The sequence below is a fragment of the Pogoniulus pusillus genome, chromosome 16, assembly GCF_015220805.1.
Source record: "Pogoniulus pusillus isolate bPogPus1 chromosome 16, bPogPus1.pri, whole genome shotgun sequence".
Taxonomy (NCBI): domain Eukaryota; kingdom Metazoa; phylum Chordata; class Aves; order Piciformes; family Lybiidae; genus Pogoniulus; species Pogoniulus pusillus.
In genome coordinates, this window is record NC_087279.1 from 13,907,351 (window position 1) to 13,928,168 (window position 20,818).

Genomic DNA, 20,818 nt, shown 5'->3' on the forward strand with positions numbered 1-20,818 from the left:
TAAGGACTAATGCCCTGTCTCTTGCTGACTCTGTAACACAAGAAAGGAGTGGCTGGAAGCATGAGATGATTGTCGGGGTGGGAAAGGAGGGAATAGAAATTGGCAGCATGATGGTGAGACTATTCCTTCCTGTGGTGTCAAGGATGTGGGACATAATAAAGCATGCATCTCCTTCACTAGGCATTTGAAAAACATGGAAGTATGCTGCAGACTCAGAAGAAGGTGGCTGTGGTAGCCCTGAGAGACTGCATAGAGCTCTTCACAACTATGGAAACACTTGGAGAGCATGACCCATGGTAGGAGCCCCTGTTGTATAATGCCATAACTGTTTAAATTCACATCATTTGTCCTGGGATTCTGGTGATCTCCCAGGTCTGTCCTTTTGTCTTAATGTGCAAGAAGTCTCAGTTCTGTGTTAGTTGTTGTCTCAGTAGGCTGCAGACATGGGGTAACAGAAAAAGTGAGTTCTCTGCCTTTATTTAGAAAGATGAAAGTGGCAGTGGGCATGTAGCTTCCAAAGATCAGGCTGGGTTTAATTCCCTCTTCAAACAGTTTTGGAGGAAGCAGTGAAAGAGCGAAAGCATGTGGCTACCTTAAAGTAGCTTGAACCAGTCCTGACCACCTCCTAGCTCTACAAAAAATCCTTAGTTCAGTGTGTCTAGGTACAGCAGATCTTAAATGACCAAGATATGATTGCTGTGTGAGCAGAAGAAGGTCTTCAGAAGTGGTTGTTAGCTGTGTTAGAAAATCTATAGTGCAGTAGGTGATTTTTATTGTGGATAGGTGTGCAGTTGTCACCTGTTTGAGCTGCATCAGGAGATAGTAACAAATTAATGAGATCTTTCAAACTTTTTTTTTATTTATATGAGGGAAAACAAATATTTGCAGTGTCACCATAGAACATTTTGGCTATAAAATGGAAGCAAGTTGCAGCTTGGAAACCTCAGGGGAAGTGTGCTCACCTGCGTATTTTACAACCAGAATGCTTTCTATAAGGAAGGGACTGTACTGTCTTATGGAGGTACCTTTTAATTGGAGGCCAGAAGCTTGTCTTTCTTTGTTGTCATTCACTTTCTTGTTTGTTACTCTCTTCATCAGGTACTGCCCTAACTGTAAGAAGCATCAACAGGCCACAAAGAAGTTTGACTTGTGGTCTTTGCCCAGGATTTTGGTTGTGCATTTAAAGCGTTTCTCATACAGCAGATACTGGAGGGATAAACTTGACACTGTTGTGGAATTCCCTGTTAGGTAAGATTCTTCCCTCAAGCTTGGAAGAGCTTGAAGAATCTGGTCAAGAGAAATCTAATTTTGATATTACTGTTGGGTGGGCTTGTTAAAGTTATAACTGCAACAGCTCTGTTTCTGGGTTCCAACTGAAGACAGCAGGTGTGAGTTGAGATGTTTTGTTTTTTTTGGGTGGTTGGTGTTTGTTTGTTACTCTTAATCAGTTCCACATGTCAGATAACACTAATTAATGGCAGGTACTGATTCTTAAAATGAGTTAAACCCATGTGATTCTGCTGAACCAAGAGAGCTCCTAGAGAGGATTGAGCAAGTTTGTTGGGCAGAGCTGTGCTTGTACTACTGAGGGTTGCATAAGTACAAGATGAAGGCCTCATTCCTCTGCTCTTCTTGTCAAGCCCCTGCTGCAGGATGAAGCATACCCCTTACTAATCCTGTGTCACTTTTTATGCCTACACAGGGATACTCTGTCTTTTATTCAACACTTCCCTCTAAATCTTTTGGCTGCACTTGATGTGTTTGCCAGGATCTGCCCTGTGTGGGAGAGGTAACATGTCTGGTCTTGACAGTAATAACATCTGGCCATTGAGCAGCAGAGTGCAGTAGCTTTCTGCCAGTGCTGCCTACCTGCAGAGCGCCACTGGTGTCATACATGAGTTTTTAGAAGGTTCTGGTTACTGGTCTTCTGATGCTTTTGGATTTCCTTCCAGGGGTTTAAATATGTCCGAGTTTGTCTGCGACCCAAGAGCAGGCTCGTATGTGTATGACCTCATTGCAGTTTCCAATCACTATGGAGCCATGGGAGTAGGCCACTGTGAGTAGTTGCTTTGATGTCCTGTTTGTGCAAGGAAATGTAGGCAGAGGGGACATTGGAGGGACTCTTTGTGTTGGGAGACCTGCAGCAGCCCTTACCAAAGGTGTCTAGTTCAAACCATACCTCTCTTCTGTATGCAAGTGAACATCATACTGGAAGGTAATGTACTTCCTGTCAGGACTTGCAGACCTGTTTTTGTAGTTTGCAGTTGCCTGAGGTCTGACTGATGCCTGAGGGACCTTGGTTGGTAGTCGTTAGAGTGTGTAGAAGTGGGAATCTATGAGTAGAGGCAAGCTCTGAGATTGGAGGCCATAGTCACAGAAGTGTTAGTTGGAAGAGACTTTGCAGGACTTTAGTCCAGCTTGATTCTTGAGTGAGTATGTGGCACTCAACCCCTCTTAACCACACCAGCAGCAGTTTGGTGTAGGCTCCAAAGGAGGTAAAGGCCTGAGATGCAGCTGAGCCAAGAACTCCTCTAGGAAACTCACAAAGTAGCAGAATGATCAGAGAGAGTTGCGGGTACAAGCAGTCTTGTGCACACCTTTCCCATTGTATGCGGTTTGACTACAAGCCCACCACTTTAACCCATAAATATAACATGGCAGCCTAAGACATTCATTTTATTGAAAACTTGCTCATTTAGGCTAAACAACTAATAATTTCATAGCATTAAGAGGTGTGCCTGCTCAGGGGAGAGTTTCCTGGTGTGCAGTTCAGTTGCCATCCAGCAGGAATTCAAACTGAGCTCATCCAGTTTGACCTCTTTGCTGGAGATCAGCACCATGCTCAGAGAAGGCTCACTTCATATGCAGCACTGTCATCACCAGAAACCTTCTCTTTTGTGTGAAAATGCTGAGTCTTAAACTGTATTTGGGAAGGTTGTGGCTCAAAGGGAGTGAACAAAACACTGTGATGTTTTTCCTGAGTTTCTTTGTCCTGTATCTTGGCTATTGGAAGTGCATTTGGAATGTGGGACATGGTTCTAGACTAGCTGGACTACCTTGCATGTTCTGTAAGATGTGTATGCTGGTAAATTAGGTTTGGGTCAGCATCAAAGCTAGCTCCTGGCCTCCACACATGCTCAGTTTGAGTCTTGAGCATCACTAGTGCAGCACAGCTGTTGTGGCGCTACCTGCAGGTCTTTGCTGGAGTGCTGAGCTGTGACTTCCTCTCCTGACAGACACTGCCTTCGCAAAGAACAAAGTCAATGACAAGTGGTACTACTTTGATGACAGCAGTGTATCAGTGGCTTCAGAAGACCAAATAGTGGTGAGTATTTGGCCTGAGGCTACTCTGAGCTTTGTGCTGAAAGTGTGGTTCCCTGCTTTGGGTGTTTCACTTGCAGCCGAGCTGGGCGGATGGTTCCAGACAGTTTTCTCTTTGTTTGGTAGACAAAAGCTGCCTATGTGCTGTTTTATCAGCGCCGAAACAGTGAGGAGCATTCTGCCCCAGCTCCTCCCCCAGAAGAGTGTGACGGCATGGATACCAACTAAGCAGCACCTCCAAGCTTGGCCACCATCTTAGCGGTTGCTCTTCTAAAGCCATGCCTGAGGCATCTGAAATTTTTTCTTCCCTCTGTAGGATTCAAAGCAGAAAATCTAGCACTGGACAATGCGGTGCTGGGGGTTGCAGAATAGCACTGGAGAGCCAGGAATAGGTGCTGACACATGGGATTTTAGAGGCCAAAAATAATATATATTGGAGCTTCAATAAAGTTCTTTTTAAAATCTGGCTGAGCTGTGTGGCTAGAGGCAGGGGTTGGGGCTGAGCTGGGCTGGGGCTTTAGGTCTTGGTCTGAGGTTTTTAGCTGAGACTGGGAGAATACAGCCTGAGCTAGAGGCCAGGTCACAGCTGGAGGTGTCTGATGGGTGACGATTCTGTGAATCGACGTGGGGGCTTCCTGCCAGCCCTCCAGTGGTGCTGTCAGGCCCTGCCTATGTCAGGGAGGCTTGCTGCACCATTTCTGGAAGCTCACTGCAAATCTTTGTACATTGGGCCTATCTGTTGCAGTCTGCCATGCTAGCTTGGTCTCTTTGCTAAGCAGCAAACGTTTCTGTTGCATATTTTCACTGAGGCTCTTCTGGGCAGTTGTGACTCAGCCTTTTCCATGCGAACACTGGGGTCTGTGACGTAGGAGACTTCACTGGTAGCAAATCATACCTGCCTGTGGTATGGTACATGTGCAGGCTGATCCACACAGCGATGCAGGGCACAGCTGCTCTTGCTCCCATTCTTCTGCAGAGAAAATACCATCCATAGATTGACAATTCCTTGTCCTCTCCATCCATCTCCTATACTTCTTGCTTCCAGACTACCCTCTAAGCACTTTTCAGCCTCCTTAATTTCTCCTACGGTTAGTGCAGTGGTAGCATTTTTACCCTGTTTTGCTCATTTATGTGACTCCTTAGAGCCTTTTCTTGGGCAAAAATCAGCACTGAGTCCCCAGAGTTGTTGCCTGTAGTGATGGCAGCCCAATGCCATGGGTTGTGTTGAGTTTTCAGCCTTTTGTGACTTTTTTTGACTACTTTTTCAGCCTTTTCTCTCCCTTGAGCGCTGCCCTTTAGATCCCCCACCCTGTCATCTTCTGTGAGGCAGCAGGTGTGACAGTCCTCTTCAAAGTCTTTCTTTGCCTTAGCTGTTCAGTAGTTCTGCTCCATCCTTTCAGCACATCTGGCAAACACTTTTCCCTATCACCTTCTTTTCTATGTTCCTTGTCTTAAGTCCAGCTTTTTTCTTGGATGAAGACTCTTGTGAGCACTAGATCAGGTCAGTGGAAAGCTGGTTATCTGTGTGAGGAATGGGAAAAATCTAGAGCCTTAACCTTTTTTAGGGAAAGATCTAGATGAAGGTAGTGCACCAGACAGGAGGGTTGTACCTTCTTGGGGCCAAGTGCATTGGCAGAACAAAAAGTTAAGACAGGCTACTGCCCCATTCTTCCCCCTGAAATGTATTGCTTGTGGTCACTCAGTTCTCTTTGCACGGTCCCTGTGGCTTCATTGTTGATTCTGATGATCAATGTGGCAGCAGTCATCCATTTAGCTCTAATTATGCCATCTCTGCTCCCTTTCCACAGTGCTTGGTGACAAGCCCCACAACAAATGCTTGTGTGCCTGTCCCTGCACCTCTGCTGTGGTGCACCTCTGCTTTTAAAGCATTGAAAGGAATTTTGAGATCAGAGTTGCTTAATGGCTTCTGCTGTTTTGGTTTTGGGGTTGTTTGGGATTTTTGAAACTCTTAATACTGTATTTCTGTTTTTTACCTTGTCACTGAGGGGAGCATCCAAAAAGCAGTTTTTAAGCCATAGCACTGCACTGAATTACTCTGATCAGCTTTTTGCTTTTAGTTTGTTTTACTCTGGAAGAAAATCATGTGGGCATTCCAAAGTAGGGAGGAGAGGAAAGGGAGTGGGGAGTAGCTTTGTTCTCCTCCTCACCTCCCTATCTGTACTGACACTGAGAAACACATCAGTGGGGCTACTTCTCCCGGTGCTCAGATGCTGGACAGACTGAGTTGTTACTGCAGAAAAAGTGGCCCAGCTCTTAATTTTCTATGCTGCCTCTGAGCTGATGGGCTTGGGCTGGTGTGTGTGTGCTGTGAAACCAGACCTGTTTTTTAGACTAGCACTTTGTAAGTGGCTGGCTCTATTGTACAAAGAGGAAAATTAAAGAGTGGTTTGCACTGAAACTTGGGTTTTGTTGTGTTTTCAGCTTTCATTATGTGACCTGAGTCTGCTGGTTGTGGGAATGCCTGGTGCTCCAGGAGCTCTTCTAGCTGGGGGAGGGAGGGTTCTTTGGAGCCGAGCCCTCCCTGCTCTGCCAGTGGGGATTTGGGAGAGAAGCATCTGTTGCCTGCCCTGCTCTGTGCAGCCGAGGCTTTGTGCTTGCTTCAGGGTTGCCTTTTAATCTCCTGCGGAGATGGATTGCTGATACTGGTTGCTACAGGAAAGCCTGTCCTTGCCTTTTTGTGGCACTGAGCAGCTTCAGCTATGGCTTCCTCATCATTCTGCTTCCTCTTTGGATCTTAGTGAGGTCCTGGCCTGCCTTCTGTCCATTTTCTCCAGGGCTGTCAGGACTGCTTGTGGCGGTACCACTGAAGTAGTTGTCCTACAGTCGCTGCGATTTCCTCAAGGCAACCTGAGAGTGTATATAAGAGCTGGCTGGGGAAGGCTGAGGAAGCTTGTGTGCATTCAGCTTTGGTGTGTGAGCAGGCAACCTGGAGGATTGTTAAAGTCTTGGAGGTCAAGGCAGGCTGTGAAGCCCCAGAAAGGAGGTTTGAAGTTTTCATGTTGTGATCATGATGGAAGAGCTGGATCTTAGATGGAGCTTTAGAGGGGTAGAAGAACCTATGTGTAGAAGAGCAGCTAGGTTTGCTGTGAAATGTGGACCTCCAAAGCATGGTATAAAACCAATCACAGGAAGCAGGGAAAGTGAAGGTGGAGGGCTGCTTTTCAATGGGGGGAGATGTTTGTGTGTTTGTGACCACACAGGCTAGCAAGAACAGCTTATACAGGAACAGCAAGGGCATTAAGCAAAATGAAATTCCTTTTTGCAAGAGAGGGAAAAAGAACCTGAAGTGTAAGTCATGCTGTTAGTGTGCAGGGGAGGTCTCTGATGCAGAAATCTCTGAACTAAGACTCTTGTTCAGGGGTAATGATTATAACAAAAGCAGAGAACAGGTTGTGTTCTGACTCACCTCTTGCTTTGAAGGGGTGTGCAATTTCACACCCACTCCCTCTCCCCAGTAAGGGCTGAGAATAAAGGAGGGAAATAACAGCCAGAGTTATAACAGCATTTTCCCAAGCTAGGGATGTTTTCTCTGGAGACCTGAGTTGCTGCTGCAGGACCAGCTGGGAAGAGTTGTTCCCTGTTCTCTACAATGCAAAGAAGATAGGCAGATCAGAGCTTTAAACCAAAGTATTTGTTTTCCCTACCTGTTGTAGTAGTTAACAGAGTGAGGACTATAAGGAACAGCTAGGCACCCTTGATGGCTTGTGCACCCTGCTGAGTGTGGCAAGCAGTAGAGGCTCTGTGGGCAGTCTGAGGTGCTTACAGATGTGGACTTGAGAAGGACTAAATAAATGGGAAACAGTCTGTGTGATTGCTGTCTCTGCATCAACATGTCACCTCTGGCTGCCTGTTGCCTGGAGACTTCTGAGGAAATGCTTTGTCCAAGAAAAGAAGCATCAAAGAGCAGGGCAGATGTTGCCCCCATGACCAGTGGTGTGTCCACCAGCAGGCTGACCAGAGCAGAAGAATGCATATGAGACTTGGCAGCACTTGAGAAACTTTATGCAGGCTTGGAGGTTACAAGAGTTGCCATCTCGGGAGGTGTACAGGAAAAGACTGGATGGGGTGCTTAGTGCCATGGTCTAGTTGATTGGATAGGGCTGGGTGATAGGTTGGTCTGGATCATCTTGGAGGTCTCTTCCAACGTGGTTGATTCTAAGGTGAGCTGTCCCATGCTTTGTCATGGGCAAGTGGTATCTCCCTCTTGTGTTGTTCTGGGAGAGCTTCCAACAGAACAAGTATGAAGAGGAGGGACAACCACCCCTTTCAGAAAGAGAATCTCCAAAGTGCTTTTGGAGATGTGCTTAGATACTCTGTCACTAAGGCAGTTCTGAATGCTCACATGGTGATGCTATCTTAATTGTTCAGAAGGAAAGGCTTTTTTTTAAGGACAAAACCAGAAACTGAGACAGTACTTGTACCTTTTCAGTTTCAGGAAGTTTGAAGTTCCTTAAGAAAGCTTGCTCTGTGTACTAGAACTTTTAGGTCTTTTCTCCAGCATGTTGCCCAGGAAAAGAAACAGAAGAGAGACTCACACCAAGACCCTTTTTTTCAAATACAACATCCTTGGCCCTGGGGCTCAAATCAAAGGCTACTATAGTTCTGAACAGAGTGGTTTTCTTTTATTCTCAACATTGCCAAAATACATTATATAGTTTTAACAGATTTCTTTTCAATTTACTTTTAGAAGAAATTCTCAAATTCAGAAGATGGAGGTCTGAAGTTCTTCCTTAAACATGCCTTCAAAGTGGAGGTCTTTTGCCATAAGCTCCTCTTCTACATTTTCTAAGGCCCACTGATGATCAGTCAGTTCTAAAGCTTCCCATTCAGTCTGCAGTGACAAGAAAGAGGCAAAGAAAGGGAACCAACACAGTTAGTTGGAGCTACACAAAGCAGTGCTTACCTTGAAAACTAAATCAACCCCCAAGCTGCATTAAATACCTGCCAATCCTGCCAACTCTCAAGTCAGGGTTACACCCTTTACTGGGTATCAGTTGGTCAATATATCACAGACATTAAAAGAATGACATTAGCTATTCTTTGAAAACCCTCTAACTTTGAGAAGTGCATTTATTCTACAACAGGTGTCTACACCAGCTGCGTTATAGAGGGCTGTGTCAAGTGCTTTATGCTTAGTTACTTCTTCAGTTCAGAGATGTGATAGAAAGTTAGACCAAAGATTTTGCAACTGACCAGTGCCCTGATGTGCCTCATTAGACTTCAACCAAGAGAGTCTCTGGAGTTGCAGGAGATGATATCAATTCATTAAGACAGGTGTTCATAGCAGCCCAAGACAGAATTTCATCTTAATTATATGAACAATCTCCTTTTTCCAGCACCTACAAACACAATCTCTCCTCCTCAGTTTAAGTGTTGCTCCAGTGCTGTGGAATAAGCTGCACACTGCCAGCAAAACCATGTCGTGTGACTTGAGAGATTTTTATTTCTTGGCCAGAGCACTTCTCTGCAGTATGGGCTTCCTTTCTTTGCTGCTGGAGACCATGTATCATGAAATGGCTTAGGTTGGAAAGGACCTTAAGATATCACCTACTCCAACATCTCTGCCATGAGCAGGGATCCCTCAGCTGCTCAAGACCACTCCCAGCCTGGCCTTGAACACCCTCAGGGAGGAGGCATCCACAACCTCACTGGACAGCCTATTTCAGAGTCTCACCACCCTTGTACTGAGGAACTTCTTTTTAACATCCAGTCTAAACCTACTCTCCCCCAGCTTAAAACCGTTCCCCCTTGACCTGTTGCTGGACACTCTCATGAGAAGTGCATGTCCAGCCTTGCTGTGGATCCCTTCTGGTATTGGAGGGCAGGTATAAGGTCCTCCCAGAGTCCTCTCCAGGCTGAACAATCCCAGCTCCTCATATCCCCAGCCTATCCTCATAGCAGACGTGTTCCAGCCCTTGGATCATCTTTTGTAGTGAGTTTAGGTTCCCACAGGACTGAACAGCAAGACTGCTCTGGACAGCCAGTAGTGGAAAGGAAGCAGAGGAATGTAAGCCTGGAGAGCACCTGGTACGGGTTGGAATTGCACCTCAGCATTGGCAGTTTAAGACAAAACAGTCACTGCTCCAGCTGAGTTGTAAACTGCTAAGCCTGTTTTATAAGCAGAAAGATCACTGAATACAGAATCTTGACTTCCCAGCAAGGTGTCTGTGGGTAATCTCTGCTATCATACATAAAAGCTGAAGTGAGGACCTTCCCTTCATACATGAACTAGGGCTGTGAAAGTGCCTATGGAGACTGCTTAGAAGAAATTTCGAGACCATCACACCCTGACAGCTTTTCCACTGAGCTACTTTGCTTACTTGATTTTCATACCTAAGTTCCATAATGTGCCTGCTAGACTTGTGCTTAGCTGACACTTTTAACACAACTTTTTGGGAGCCACCTTCTGCTTGGGAACTAGAAGTCAAACAAAAATGTTCCCCTGCAAGTGCAGACGATGGCTCAGGAATTCAGCTTTTGTATCAGGAATTGCTAACTAACCAAGTTTACTTCAGAGTATTAGGGCTCTGCCAGACCCAGGGCAACTTCCATATCTTTCCATTAGTTGTCAGCTCTAATTTTAGGAACAGGAATCCAGAGCAATTCCCATACTTGACACAAGGAGAGGCTAAGTTACAGACAGTCTGCAATTCTGTAAGCTTACAGACATCATGAACGCAGGTAGAAATACTGTACCTTAAATGCTTTGTTAGTGTCTGCTGGCATGGCCATTGCTGCCCCTGTCATTTGTTCTTGCATCACTCTAGACTGATCTGCAGCTATAAAAAAAGGAGAGGTTAGTTTTTGTGTAATTTAAACATTGTTTCTTGAAGCACAGTACCACCAGGCTTGTTTCTACCCATAGACCAGAAAGTTGTAAACACCCAGGATGCAATACTAATGTATCAGAAAGACCTCCCACAAAACATCTTGTTCCTATCCCCTGCATCTTAGCTAAATTTACATATGGTATGCAGACAAACTGAGGAAAATGCTGAGTTTTGCATTCCCACTACCTCCTCACCTTATCTCTCCTGACCCACATTTAGCATTAAGGAGTCTGAGCAGCTACCTCAAAAATTATAGTTGCCAGAAATAAAAGCAACCCTGACAGCAAAGTTTCTGCATGGCAATGTGAGGGGAAGGAAAGCATAGGTTAATCTTCATGCAAGTTTACAGTTAGCCAAGGGCTGGTGCACATCTGGGTACTTGCTGCAGGTGATGTCAAACTTGCCCCAGGGGGAATAACTTCACAGAAGTGAGAGAAGCTTTAGAGATTTAGAAATCCTTCCCCAACTTCCTTCTGAAGTCAGTCCATAGAAGGAGAAGCAAGTGTCTTACCATTATCTTGGCCCAGGATGAGAGTATAAATGCTTCTGAGTCCAAACACATTCAAGAAGTACCAGGAAGCAGAGCTCACCCTGATAAATCAGAACAAGCACAGCTGATTTCAGTTGACAGATGCTTTGTGATCTCATGTCAGAAGCACCCACAGCCCATTCAAGGGTTATTAACACATTCAAAATTTTCCAAGTGAATATTTGGCCGTGCTTGCTGAGGACAGAGGCTTACCAGGATGCATCTAACGTGAGCAGTTCAATTCCCTGCTGCAACATTGGTTTAAACCGCAGCGTCAGAGGAAACGGGACCTTTGCTGCAGGGTTACAAAACAACCATTTCACAACACCACACAATTGAAAAGCAAATGGCAAAGCCAGTAGATAATTCTATCAAATCTGATGTAGTTTGCATGCAAGAACAAGTTAACAGCCTATGTATGCACTTAGGTAAAAGCTGTGGGTCTGTATTGGCATATGGAAAGACCTTTTGAAACTTAATGAGGTGGCCAAACCAGCAGGGCCATTGTTTCACTGACTGCAAAGGAGAATGTCTTTTGCTAAAGAAACGGTAACACAGAAGCAGTAACAAAAAATAAACCAACCAAAACGAACCAACAAAACAGAACAGAACTGTGAATTTAAGGAAGTATTTTTGATGTGTATATTCTGCACTACCCAATACTTAACTCTCTGGACAAACTCAAAGGAAAACCCACTGTATAAACTTCAATGCATTTGAAACTGCATAGACTTTAAATACTGGTTTCCCTGCTACAGTTGTTCCTGAAGACATCAACCATTTTTCTCTGACTGGGGCTGGTACTCCGAGAACAATCTTCCCTCCTTTGTTCTGGTGCAAGCAAATCACTGCAGCTCACGGAGTGAGCCACAAGCCAAATTCAGGCTGCCTCTCATCAACTGCTCTCAGGGAGAGGAGCAATCTCTGATGCAACCCAGACCCTTTGAGATCATCATCAGAACCATAGCCAGACCCATAGGGTGTGTTATGCTAGACACTTACTTGTGACAAACCCTGAAAATGTCATGTTGATCCAACCACCGATGAGGATCATAGGCAGAACATTGGTTACATTCCCTTTCATCATATCTGTCAACATGGTAGGATCTGCAAATCATAGATGTGATGTAAAGTAGCAGTGTATAACAATAAAAGGAAATCAGATTACTTCACTAGCTGTTTTACACATGAAACTGAATTAGAGCAGTAGCAGTCCTACTCCACTATCTTGCTCCTGTCTGCTCCCCAGTACCCAACTACAATGTCCCATCCCTTACTCACATTCACTGAACGGTTTTTGAAGGTGATCCATTGCCCTATTTTGGCAGAAAATTACTCCCCCTCCAGCTATATTTCTGATACCTTAACGTACCTGTCATTGGTGAAGGAGGCACTACCTTTCTTTTTGTTTTCTTAAAAAATCCATCCTCTGGGTTATTAAAAAAATATTTCCGGGTGAGGAAAGACTGAAACAGAAACAGCCACAGCCAACACCATAAGAAATGAAAGGACAAAAGGACAAAAGCATTATTTCTTGTTAAGAGACGCAGACATCTTGTGAGCTTTCATAACACATGCTTGCTTGAAGGCAATTCAGTGCCCTTATGTATGCTCTACAACTCCTAACTTTTGTGTTTCCCTGGATCTAGGGTAGCAGCTTTCAGGCTTTCTAAAATTCTTAATACAATTCTCAGAATTCTCTGAAGAAGGATCCACATTGATTAAGAGCTTCTGGCACTTTGTCTAAAGTTCTTGCTGGTTCAGTACTGATGCCAGCAGCACCCCCAGCTAACTTCAGGATTTTACAGCATACAGATTTGGCAGGAACTAAGCTAATACAGGCAGCTGATGTTTAGCAAACATCACAGCTGACACCGTACGATTGCCTCCTTATCCCGATGTACTTTTTGGCAGACAGTCCGAACTCGACTTCATTTTAGTATATGGGTAAAGTGGTGGAAGACAACATGAGGGAGTAAACACCTGCAGTGGTCCTGGACTCAGGTTTCCTAAGCATCTGCTACCGACCTCACTTCTAGACATTGCTCTGGGCTGGGGGAGCTTGTGTCAGGCTGTCTGACCCGGTGAGGCCGCGGTGCAGAGACTGCCCGCTAGCCGTGCTCGCCTCTCGTTACAGCAGTCCAGAACACAACTTCTTGCTCTGTGCTTGTGCCTCTTGAAAAAGCATAAAGCAATTCGCGCAGCTCCGTACCTGCTTTGGAATGTATTTGCCATTTTCCCGAAGAACTCTGCTCCGAATCAGCACTTGGCTGGAAAAGAGAAACGTCGCGTTAGCGGCACGGCCTCCGCGGGATCGGGCCTGTCCCTGCCTCTCCCGGCCGGTGGGCGGCAGCAGGCCCCGGCGGGAGGGGAGCGAGGTAAAGGCAGAGGAAAGGCGGTGGCTGCGCGGCCGGGGGGCCCGGGCCGAAGGGGCCGTCGGCGGATCTGACCTGTCGGACACCTGCTCCTGCGTGAGCCTCTTGTCGCTTTGAAGGAGGATGGAGACGTAGTGCCGGATCATGCCCACGAAGAAGGTGATGAAGACGATGGGCAGCACCACCCACAGCCGGATGTTGGAGTCCAGCAGCAGCTCGGGCTCGCTCATCGTGGCGGTCCCGCTCTCGGCCCCGGCTCCGGCCGCCACCGGGCCGCCCCAGGCCCCGGCCCCACTTCCGCTTCCTGGCTCAGCGCTTCCGCCGCCGGCGGAAGGACGTCACGCGCGCCAGCGGCGGGAAGCTCGAGCGGCCTCTGTGGCGGGCGGCGGCCGCAGCCGGTCTGACCCGGAGCCGCTCTGCCCCGGAGCCGCTCTGCCCCGGAGCCCCTGCGGCGTTCGCGGGCCGGACCCTGTGCCGGTGGGGCGGCAGCGGCTTGAGGGCGAAGGGCGCCGGCTGAGGCTGCGGTGTCGCATACAACCCAGGTGAGAGCCCCTCGGTGGACGAGCGAACTCCTGAGAGGGAGCCGGCCCGCTTGACGGGGCTCTGCGGGAGCGCTGTGCTGTGGGACAGCTATTCCGAGCCGTGCTTGGGTGGCTCTTTGTTGTTAAGATCATAGATCCGGGTTTAAAGTTTGGCTGCCACCCCAAGCGCTAGTCTGGTCTCGGAATCCAGCTGGCCTTTCCTGGCTGAGGGAACTGATGGAGCCAAGCTAAAGGTGGCACAACTTTTCTGTCCCCCAAACTGCCCTGTGAATGTTCAGGTGAGGTAGGATGGCAGCCACAGAAACTTACAGACGTTTGGGAAGAGATATAAACGAAGAGAGGTCTAACTGGGAGGAAGTGGCTTCTCTGGCCTGTCATTTGAGGACAAGAGCTGCTAAAGGCTTATGACACTTTCTCTTTTAGTTATTCCATTTCCACTTTGACACTTTACATAGCTCATCTTACTGGCCTCGGCCAAACAGCTGAAATTGAGCTTGAGATGATTAAGCCTATTTTATTTTTTTAAAAAGTTTTGAAGGTGAGCCAAGATTTATCCTTTTGATCATTGCCACCCACCAAAAGAGGACGAGTCAGGTGGAAGTGTGTGCTGACAGAACTCGTATGAGCAGGATTGGCTAACGTGCTTGGGCTTGTGAATGCTAGATTGCTAATACTTCATACCTTTCTCTGAGCTGGGGGAGAGTGCCATCCAAAACCTCTTAGTTGGCTGTTTAATTGGTCATGGAATTTGCTTGGCATCTGACTGGAAAGCTAAGCCTTATTTTATGAGGAACTGAACTTGAGGAAAAGTGCCATAGTGCACTATTTAAATATGACAAGCTCTGTCATCTCAACCTGTACAGCAGAAGATTGTGGTGTGGTACTGGGTAACCAGGCAATCTGCCTTTCTTTGAGCAGTTCCAGTTTCTGGAGCATTTCCCTTCACTAATGCATTCAATATTTGCTTTAAAGAAGGAGTTAAAGTCATGTCTCCTTTGCTCACTTGTCTTTTTCCTGCACTTGTAGGCAACAACAAAGATTTTGTTACCATGATTTCAAAAAGGAAGTCGTCAAAATCTGATGCTTTTGGAGAGAACTGCAAGACAGACTTGCCAAGTAGGTGCTCAGGTGCAAGAATCTTCAGGGGAGTGATAGAGGAAGCAGCTCCCAGGCAGGGAGAAGGCAAAAATGACAGTTTTGCTAGTGCTGAGTGACAGTGTTGGTCTGTAAACACTTCCAAAAATCATTATAAATCAACAGTGTTAACAACAGTGCTGTATCTTTTCTCAGTACCTCAGCTCTTTGATCAGAGTTTACCATATTAAGCTTTGCTGCCTTCATTGTCTGCAGATTGATCGCGGTTGATCAAAACAGATATCTATATATCAAACCAAAATACTCTGTGTAGCTGGAGGGAAGCTTCTGGCTTTAGTAGATGGGTGGATACCTAGGAGACAGGTCTAGTGAGGGGAACCTTTATTAAATCTGTGCTTTTCAGGGCAGAGAGAAGGATGTGACTTGCTTGTGATCTGTTAGTGGGTGTGTCTCCCATGGGAGTAAAGCAGGTGTATCTTAATTGTCTGGTTATGCATCATTAAAAGGGATGAGCAAGGAATGATCCTTTCTGGTGTCACACTGCAGAAGTGCCTGTTAACAGGACCTGGTGTTGACCTCAGAATTGGCTAATGACCACAGTCCAACAGCAGTTCTGTTTGTTACTCTGGTCCCATAAGTGTATCCTGTGTTCCTCTAATTCCTTATTTGAAGGTTAATTTTGAATTAGTTGTTTCTATGAAGGATCCTCACTATTTTTGTTGCAGAGTATGCTTGATGTAGCATGTCTTGTTTTCACAGAAACAAAGAAGTCACGAATTTCTGATGTGGAAAAGGCCTCTGCCCATGGTGGAGTGCAGAATGAAGGAGTCTTTGAAGAGCTCCTTAGGACATCAGGAATTGTTCTGAAAGTTGGGGAGGGACAGAATGAAATAGGTATGTATTTAACACTTTTTCTTTTTGCTTGTATCTGAAAACCTGCAAAGATGGCTGGTACAATGTAAGAGGCATTTTCCTTGCAGAGCAAAAGTGCTTGAGCTGGCTTGCTCCAAAGTTGAGGGAGACCTTCATCTGGCCTCTTATTATATATCTCTTGAGTTGTACAACTCCTCATGAATTCTGTGCATCACCTAAACTCATTGTATCAGGTTTTTGGGTGTATACATGCTAAGTCAAAAGACTTCTGAAACATTGTTAGAGGTTTGTGGAATAAAATTTGACTGCGTCTGTGATTACAGTATTGAGCTACAGAGGCAGGAGCTCTGAAACAGGAAAATAAACATGTTATGCTGTCTTTCAACTCAGCAGAGTTATTCAAGAATTCTTATATTAAGCATCTTTAATGCTATTACCTACTGCCAGCCCAGACTGGAGAAAGCACAAGTGGTGATACCACTTTTACTAACTAGACTTCTCAACAGAGCAAAGACAGAAGTATTGGTGCATGGGCTTGAGAACTTGTACCTAGTGTAGCTGTTTATGATGTTGTATGGTTAAAATGTCTGGTTCTTTATGTTCTTTTAAAACTCTCTCCTTAGCTGTAAATCAAATAGCTTTCCAGAAGAAGCTCTGCCTGGCCCTGGAGAAGCACCCTACTTACCCAGGTGTAAGTAACTGACCATACTTTGGCAGGAGCCAGCTTCAACATTGCTTGCTGTGTAGCAAAGAGTGCAAATGTAGATGCCTGTCCCTGCTAGTCTCAAACAAAAGTTTGCTTTGTCTTGGGTTTCTGTGGTCCGGATTCTCAGTGTTGCTGTCCAGCCATTTGGTCACATTGTCCTTCTGCTGTACATGTCACTTTTAAGCTGCTACATCTGAATAGTCAGACATTACCAGCACGTTCCTCTGTTAAACTAGATTTGGTGCTTGTGCTCCCAGTCTGACTTGCTTCATTCCAAGCAAAAGTGAGGCTCTTCCACCGTGTTGCCCTGTTGAAAGAATTAATTGGCAATATTATTCAACAAAGACTCTTGAGGGAGAAAAATCACTTTCATACCTTTCTAGTGGAAATTGTGTTTGGTTTTGTGTTGGCTAGGAGCTAGCAGCATTGAAACTGCCACAATGTGGCAGTCAACAAGCCCAGGGTGAAAGTTTTGAGACCAGTGGTTTGTATCCTGGAAATATTTTTTGGGTGCAAGTCTTGTCACGTTAAATGTTGCTGTCTCAGCTGAACAGAATGCAAAGCCATTTAAAATCAAAGTCTTACTGTTGCTTTAGAGTTATATAGAGTTATTTTGCATAATAACCAATGTTTCATTTTGGAAATGGTTTAGCCTAGAATTCATTTATTATCTGGCTTTCCTTCCATCTGTGTTTCCCTGGCTAGTTCTTCCTTGTCCTTATCACTTGCTCACAAAGATCATCCTAAAACACAGCAGTTGGTTGGGATGTCTCTTCAGGGAGTGGATAACTTTTCTCTGCTTTGCAGGTTGTGAAGCAATTTATCAGCGGCTTGGAGTCTCATATCAAGGACAGAAACCAGTTCAAGAACTGTCTCTTGCCATGCGCTCCCATACGGACTGAGGGGTCAAGGTCAGAGAAAGAGTATCTTATTTTCTTCTTCAGTCAGAGACAGATTCTAGTGACAAGTTGCATAACATCAAAGAGAGAGGAGGGAAAGGCCATAGCTCCAGCTGATACACAACAGGACTTATTTCTTATGCAGAAGTAGCTGGTGTAATATGTTGTTATTTAATAGCAGTAAGTTTAGAGTGATAAGTCATGGAATTTGCTGGCTGCCTGTGGCATGCATTGGGCCCCAAAGCATTTCATGGCAAGAGCCAAGTATCTGGGGGGGGAAAAATTGATAAGGCTGGTGAAGTTCAACTGTTCCTTGGCATTTTTTTCAGGAGGTATAGTTGAACCACAGAGACTTTGGCATTTCCAGCTCGCTCTAGTCTTGTGGAGTATCTCGTTCATATCTAAACTGCAGCTTTAATTTTTTTTGTCTGTCTATGGTTACTGTAAGTCATTGTAAGTGATTTAAAAGAACTCCAACAGACAGTAATGGAAAGAGTTACAGCCTGTGTTCCTGACATGTTTTTATTACAACTGTGTTGCAATCTTTTATCCTGCAGGACTCTGGTGCACTCATACTGTGAAAGCCTTATTAAACTGCTGCTTGGAGTTAAAATCTTGCAGGTATGGGCACCTCTGTTTGCCCTTTATAGTGCTTTAGTAAGTAGAGGATTAAAGGAATTGGTTGTGAGGCAGGTGAGGCTGCATCTGGAATTGTATCCAATTGCTTGGGGACACTAAGATGCTCAGGGCATGGAGCACATGGCATACAAGAAAAGACGGAGTCCTAAGAAGTGAAGATTAAGGGAGATTTTGTGGTCTTCAAATATCTAGTTGCATGCCATAGGGAAAACAGAGGCAGACTCTTTCCAAAGGTGAACAGGGGCAGGATAAGAGATGACAGCCCAGGTCAACCACAGGAGAAATTCTCATAGGATATAACCACTTCTGCTTCCATGACGCTTTAGATTCCTGTGTGGAGAAAAGCAACCCAAGTGGGTCTGAGAAAGAGACCTTAGTGTGGTCCGGAGCTATTGTATGTCCTGCCCCCCTACTCTGCTTCTATTGGACAGTTTATACCACTCTTGATGTTTGTGGGCTTCAGCTAGCAGGCTGCATGCCTCCTTTTGCCTATTGGAGAGGAGATTTTTCTTATGTAGAAAGTATTTTTTATTTGTCCTTTTGAGTCTTGTTCTCTGTGCACGTTTTATCTCTGTGTAAGGTCAGCTTTGGTGGCAATGCTGCAGCACAAGCAGTAAATCACCATGCTAACACTGCCTTTTTGCCTTTCTTCTAGCCTGCAGTTATAACACTGTTGCTGGAAAAGATCCCTGAATTCTTTTTTGATGTGTGAGTATAGGCTGCCTTCTTTCTGCCCCAAAACAAAATGCCATCCTTTGGGCAATCACCAGCTGTTTTGCTTCAACTGTTACTTAAGGTCTGCCTGAATGGATGTTTGCACTGATGTTTTCTTCATACATGTGTAAATTTAGCTGTAAAGTATCATGATACTGGCATGAGCTTTACAAGTATTTCAGCAGAGGGACTACAGCATGTCTCCTTATTTGAAAATAGGATAAAGGTGGCTGGCAGAGTTTTAGGAGGCTGCTAGATGCAAACAGACCTCCTTTTAAAAATGCAGAGTATATTCAAACAAGGGAAAGAGAAAATGCTTCTGTTGTTGTTCGAATATAGAACACCATAGCAGAGTGACAGATCATGAGGTGCAACATAGGCAGGACTTGAATGCTTCAGTTCTCTTTGCAGTGCCCTGAATGTTGATTGCAGAGTTAGTGATGCTAGTCCAGGGGTAGAAAGAAGCTGAGGCTGTCTCTAAGACAATATTTGTTTCAGTGCTGAGTATCAAGCAAGACACAAATGCTGCACAGAGGCTGAGTCTAAATAAATTGTCTCAGATCGAAATCTTGTTAGAGGAGGGTTTGACACAGTCGTAAGGATTGAACTGTTTTCACCCAAGAATTCTAAAAGATCTTGGATGCAAAAGTAATAAGCTGTTAGTTGTGCTGTGAACCCTTTAGGAAGTGTTAAAAATGGGTCTCTTCAAGAGTGATTTTTTTTTTTCTCCTATGTATCAATGACCAGTTGAAATGGTGGGAGAATGTGGGCAGAAAAGAAGTGAGTTGCCCATTTTGGATTAGAAGGAGGATGGTCCTGTGGAGATCTGGGTTGTTCAACATGTTAGTGAATGAAAAAGGACATGAAAAGTGAAATAATAATTTCCAGGATAATGTAGTCTAAAACTAATTGTGAAGAACAGTAGAGTTTTTTCACTGAACTTCCCACCGTTTTTTTGCTTTGTTTGGAGCCAGAAACAGCATCCATTGAACAGTTAGCCTGTAACCACACCTGAACTATCTGGCCAGTTTCTCCCACATCTGATGTAAAAGCATAGACCTGTCACTACTACAAGTTTAATGCCCTGGCTCACTGTAGGAAGTATGGGGAGAACTTAGTTACTTAGTTTATCCATGTGATTTAGCCACAGCCAGGTTATTTATGCATACGTGCTCATAGACCAGTGTGCAACAAAAGTTACAGTAGAGGGAGGGCATCTTAGTACAGCTGCATAAACATTGTTTTCTTTAAAAGCCAGGCTAAAAATAACCTTTATTGTGTAAATACAGTGACAAAATCAGTGTTTTCATTGAGGAAAGGCATCTTGTGTGGATGCATCTATTTGTTTCTTATTTTTAGTATTGATTCCATGCTTAGCAGTAGTCAAAACAGCAAACAGAATATTAGGGAAGGAATTGAGAACAAAGCTGAAAACATCGTGCCACCCTAAATGTCTAGTACAGTCACATTTTGAATCTTATGTGTACTTCTGGTCAGGCTTTCATAAAAATAGAGTAGAACAGTTTTTATGTAAGTAGGGATTTTTTTTCTAAGTAGAATAGAATTCTGTTTGCCTTCAAAGGAGATGAGTGGCAGAGAAGATGAGTGGCAGAGAGTTGATAATTGTCTATAAAAGCAAGAGAGGTTTAGAAAAGGTAACTGAGGAAGGTTCAACCACTGTTTCTGACTATGCAAGGCAGCAAACAAAAAAACCCCAGAAGTACTTTTTCAGATTACATATAATTAACCTGTCAAATTCAGTACTGCAGAATGTAGAGGTCACAAATTACACAAGGCTGTAGGGTTTTTTCTTTTTAAAGAGTCTTAGAGAAATTAATGTAGGATAAAGATAAACATCTTATAGCAAAGACAGTGGACTGGGCACCAACTTCTGCCTTGGAGATTTGCTAAACTGCTTATTGTTGGAGAGTGAGTGGAAACTGAAAAAAATTTGCTTTGTGAACACCCTCTAACCCAAAACTTAACCAAAAGCACCTAATAGTACAGTTAGGGATACTGACCTCAAAGGGCAGTTGGCCTAAGCTAGTGTAGCCTCTCATGGTAGCACAGGAGATCTTAAGTAAGATCACACATTGTGTGTTTGGCTGTGGTGCCATGACTTTGGATGTTGTTGTTCTTGGTGTATTGAAAAAGGCTGGCAGTATCTTTGCTTTGTGTGTATAGCAAAAAAGAAGTAGGGTTCTTCCCAAATGGTGCTAAAATCTAGAAGTGTTAATGTCATTTTCATAATGTCATTTTTACGTGTGGTTAATT

At 44.7% G+C, this 20,818-nt stretch overlaps 3 protein-coding genes across 4 annotated transcripts in view; 2 read left to right on the forward strand and 1 right to left on the reverse strand.

Annotated features, from left to right (window-relative positions):
* USP4 (ubiquitin specific peptidase 4) overlaps positions 1-5,740 on the forward strand; it is a 38,281-nt gene extending 32,541 nt beyond the window's left edge. For both annotated transcript variants that reach the window (XM_064156644.1, XM_064156645.1), the window contains 5 exons: positions 181-296; positions 1,099-1,248; positions 1,953-2,056; positions 3,237-3,325; positions 3,448-5,740. In XM_064156644.1, coding sequence (XP_064012714.1) covers positions 181-296; positions 1,099-1,248; positions 1,953-2,056; positions 3,237-3,325; positions 3,448-3,549 — 561 coding nt within the window. In that variant the 3' untranslated portion in view covers positions 3,550-5,740. The remainder of the gene's footprint in view (positions 1-180; positions 297-1,098; positions 1,249-1,952; positions 2,057-3,236; positions 3,326-3,447) is intronic.
* Positions 5,741-7,942: 2,202 nt separating this feature from the next.
* On the reverse strand, positions 7,943-13,389 carry EMC3 (ER membrane protein complex subunit 3). Its single transcript, XM_064156649.1, has 8 exons — positions 13,152-13,389; positions 12,914-12,971; positions 12,074-12,167; positions 11,704-11,808; positions 10,915-10,996; positions 10,684-10,763; positions 10,039-10,121; positions 7,943-8,173 (listed from the first exon to the last, which is right to left on the reverse strand). Exons 1-8 carry the CDS (start codon positions 13,304-13,306, stop codon positions 8,045-8,047), a joined length of 786 nt encoding a protein of 261 aa, XP_064012719.1. The 5' UTR covers positions 13,307-13,389; the 3' UTR covers positions 7,943-8,044.
* Positions 13,362-20,818, forward strand: part of FANCD2 (FA complementation group D2) — a 42,076-nt gene continuing 34,619 nt past the window's right edge. Inside the window, exons 1-7 of the mRNA XM_064156650.1 lie at positions 13,362-13,896; positions 14,645-14,734; positions 15,473-15,607; positions 16,210-16,277; positions 17,100-17,203; positions 17,749-17,812; positions 18,486-18,538. Coding sequence (XP_064012720.1) covers positions 14,668-14,734; positions 15,473-15,607; positions 16,210-16,277; positions 17,100-17,203; positions 17,749-17,812; positions 18,486-18,538 — 491 coding nt within the window. The 5' untranslated portion in view covers positions 13,362-13,896; positions 14,645-14,667. The remainder of the gene's footprint in view (positions 13,897-14,644; positions 14,735-15,472; positions 15,608-16,209; positions 16,278-17,099; positions 17,204-17,748; positions 17,813-18,485; positions 18,539-20,818) is intronic.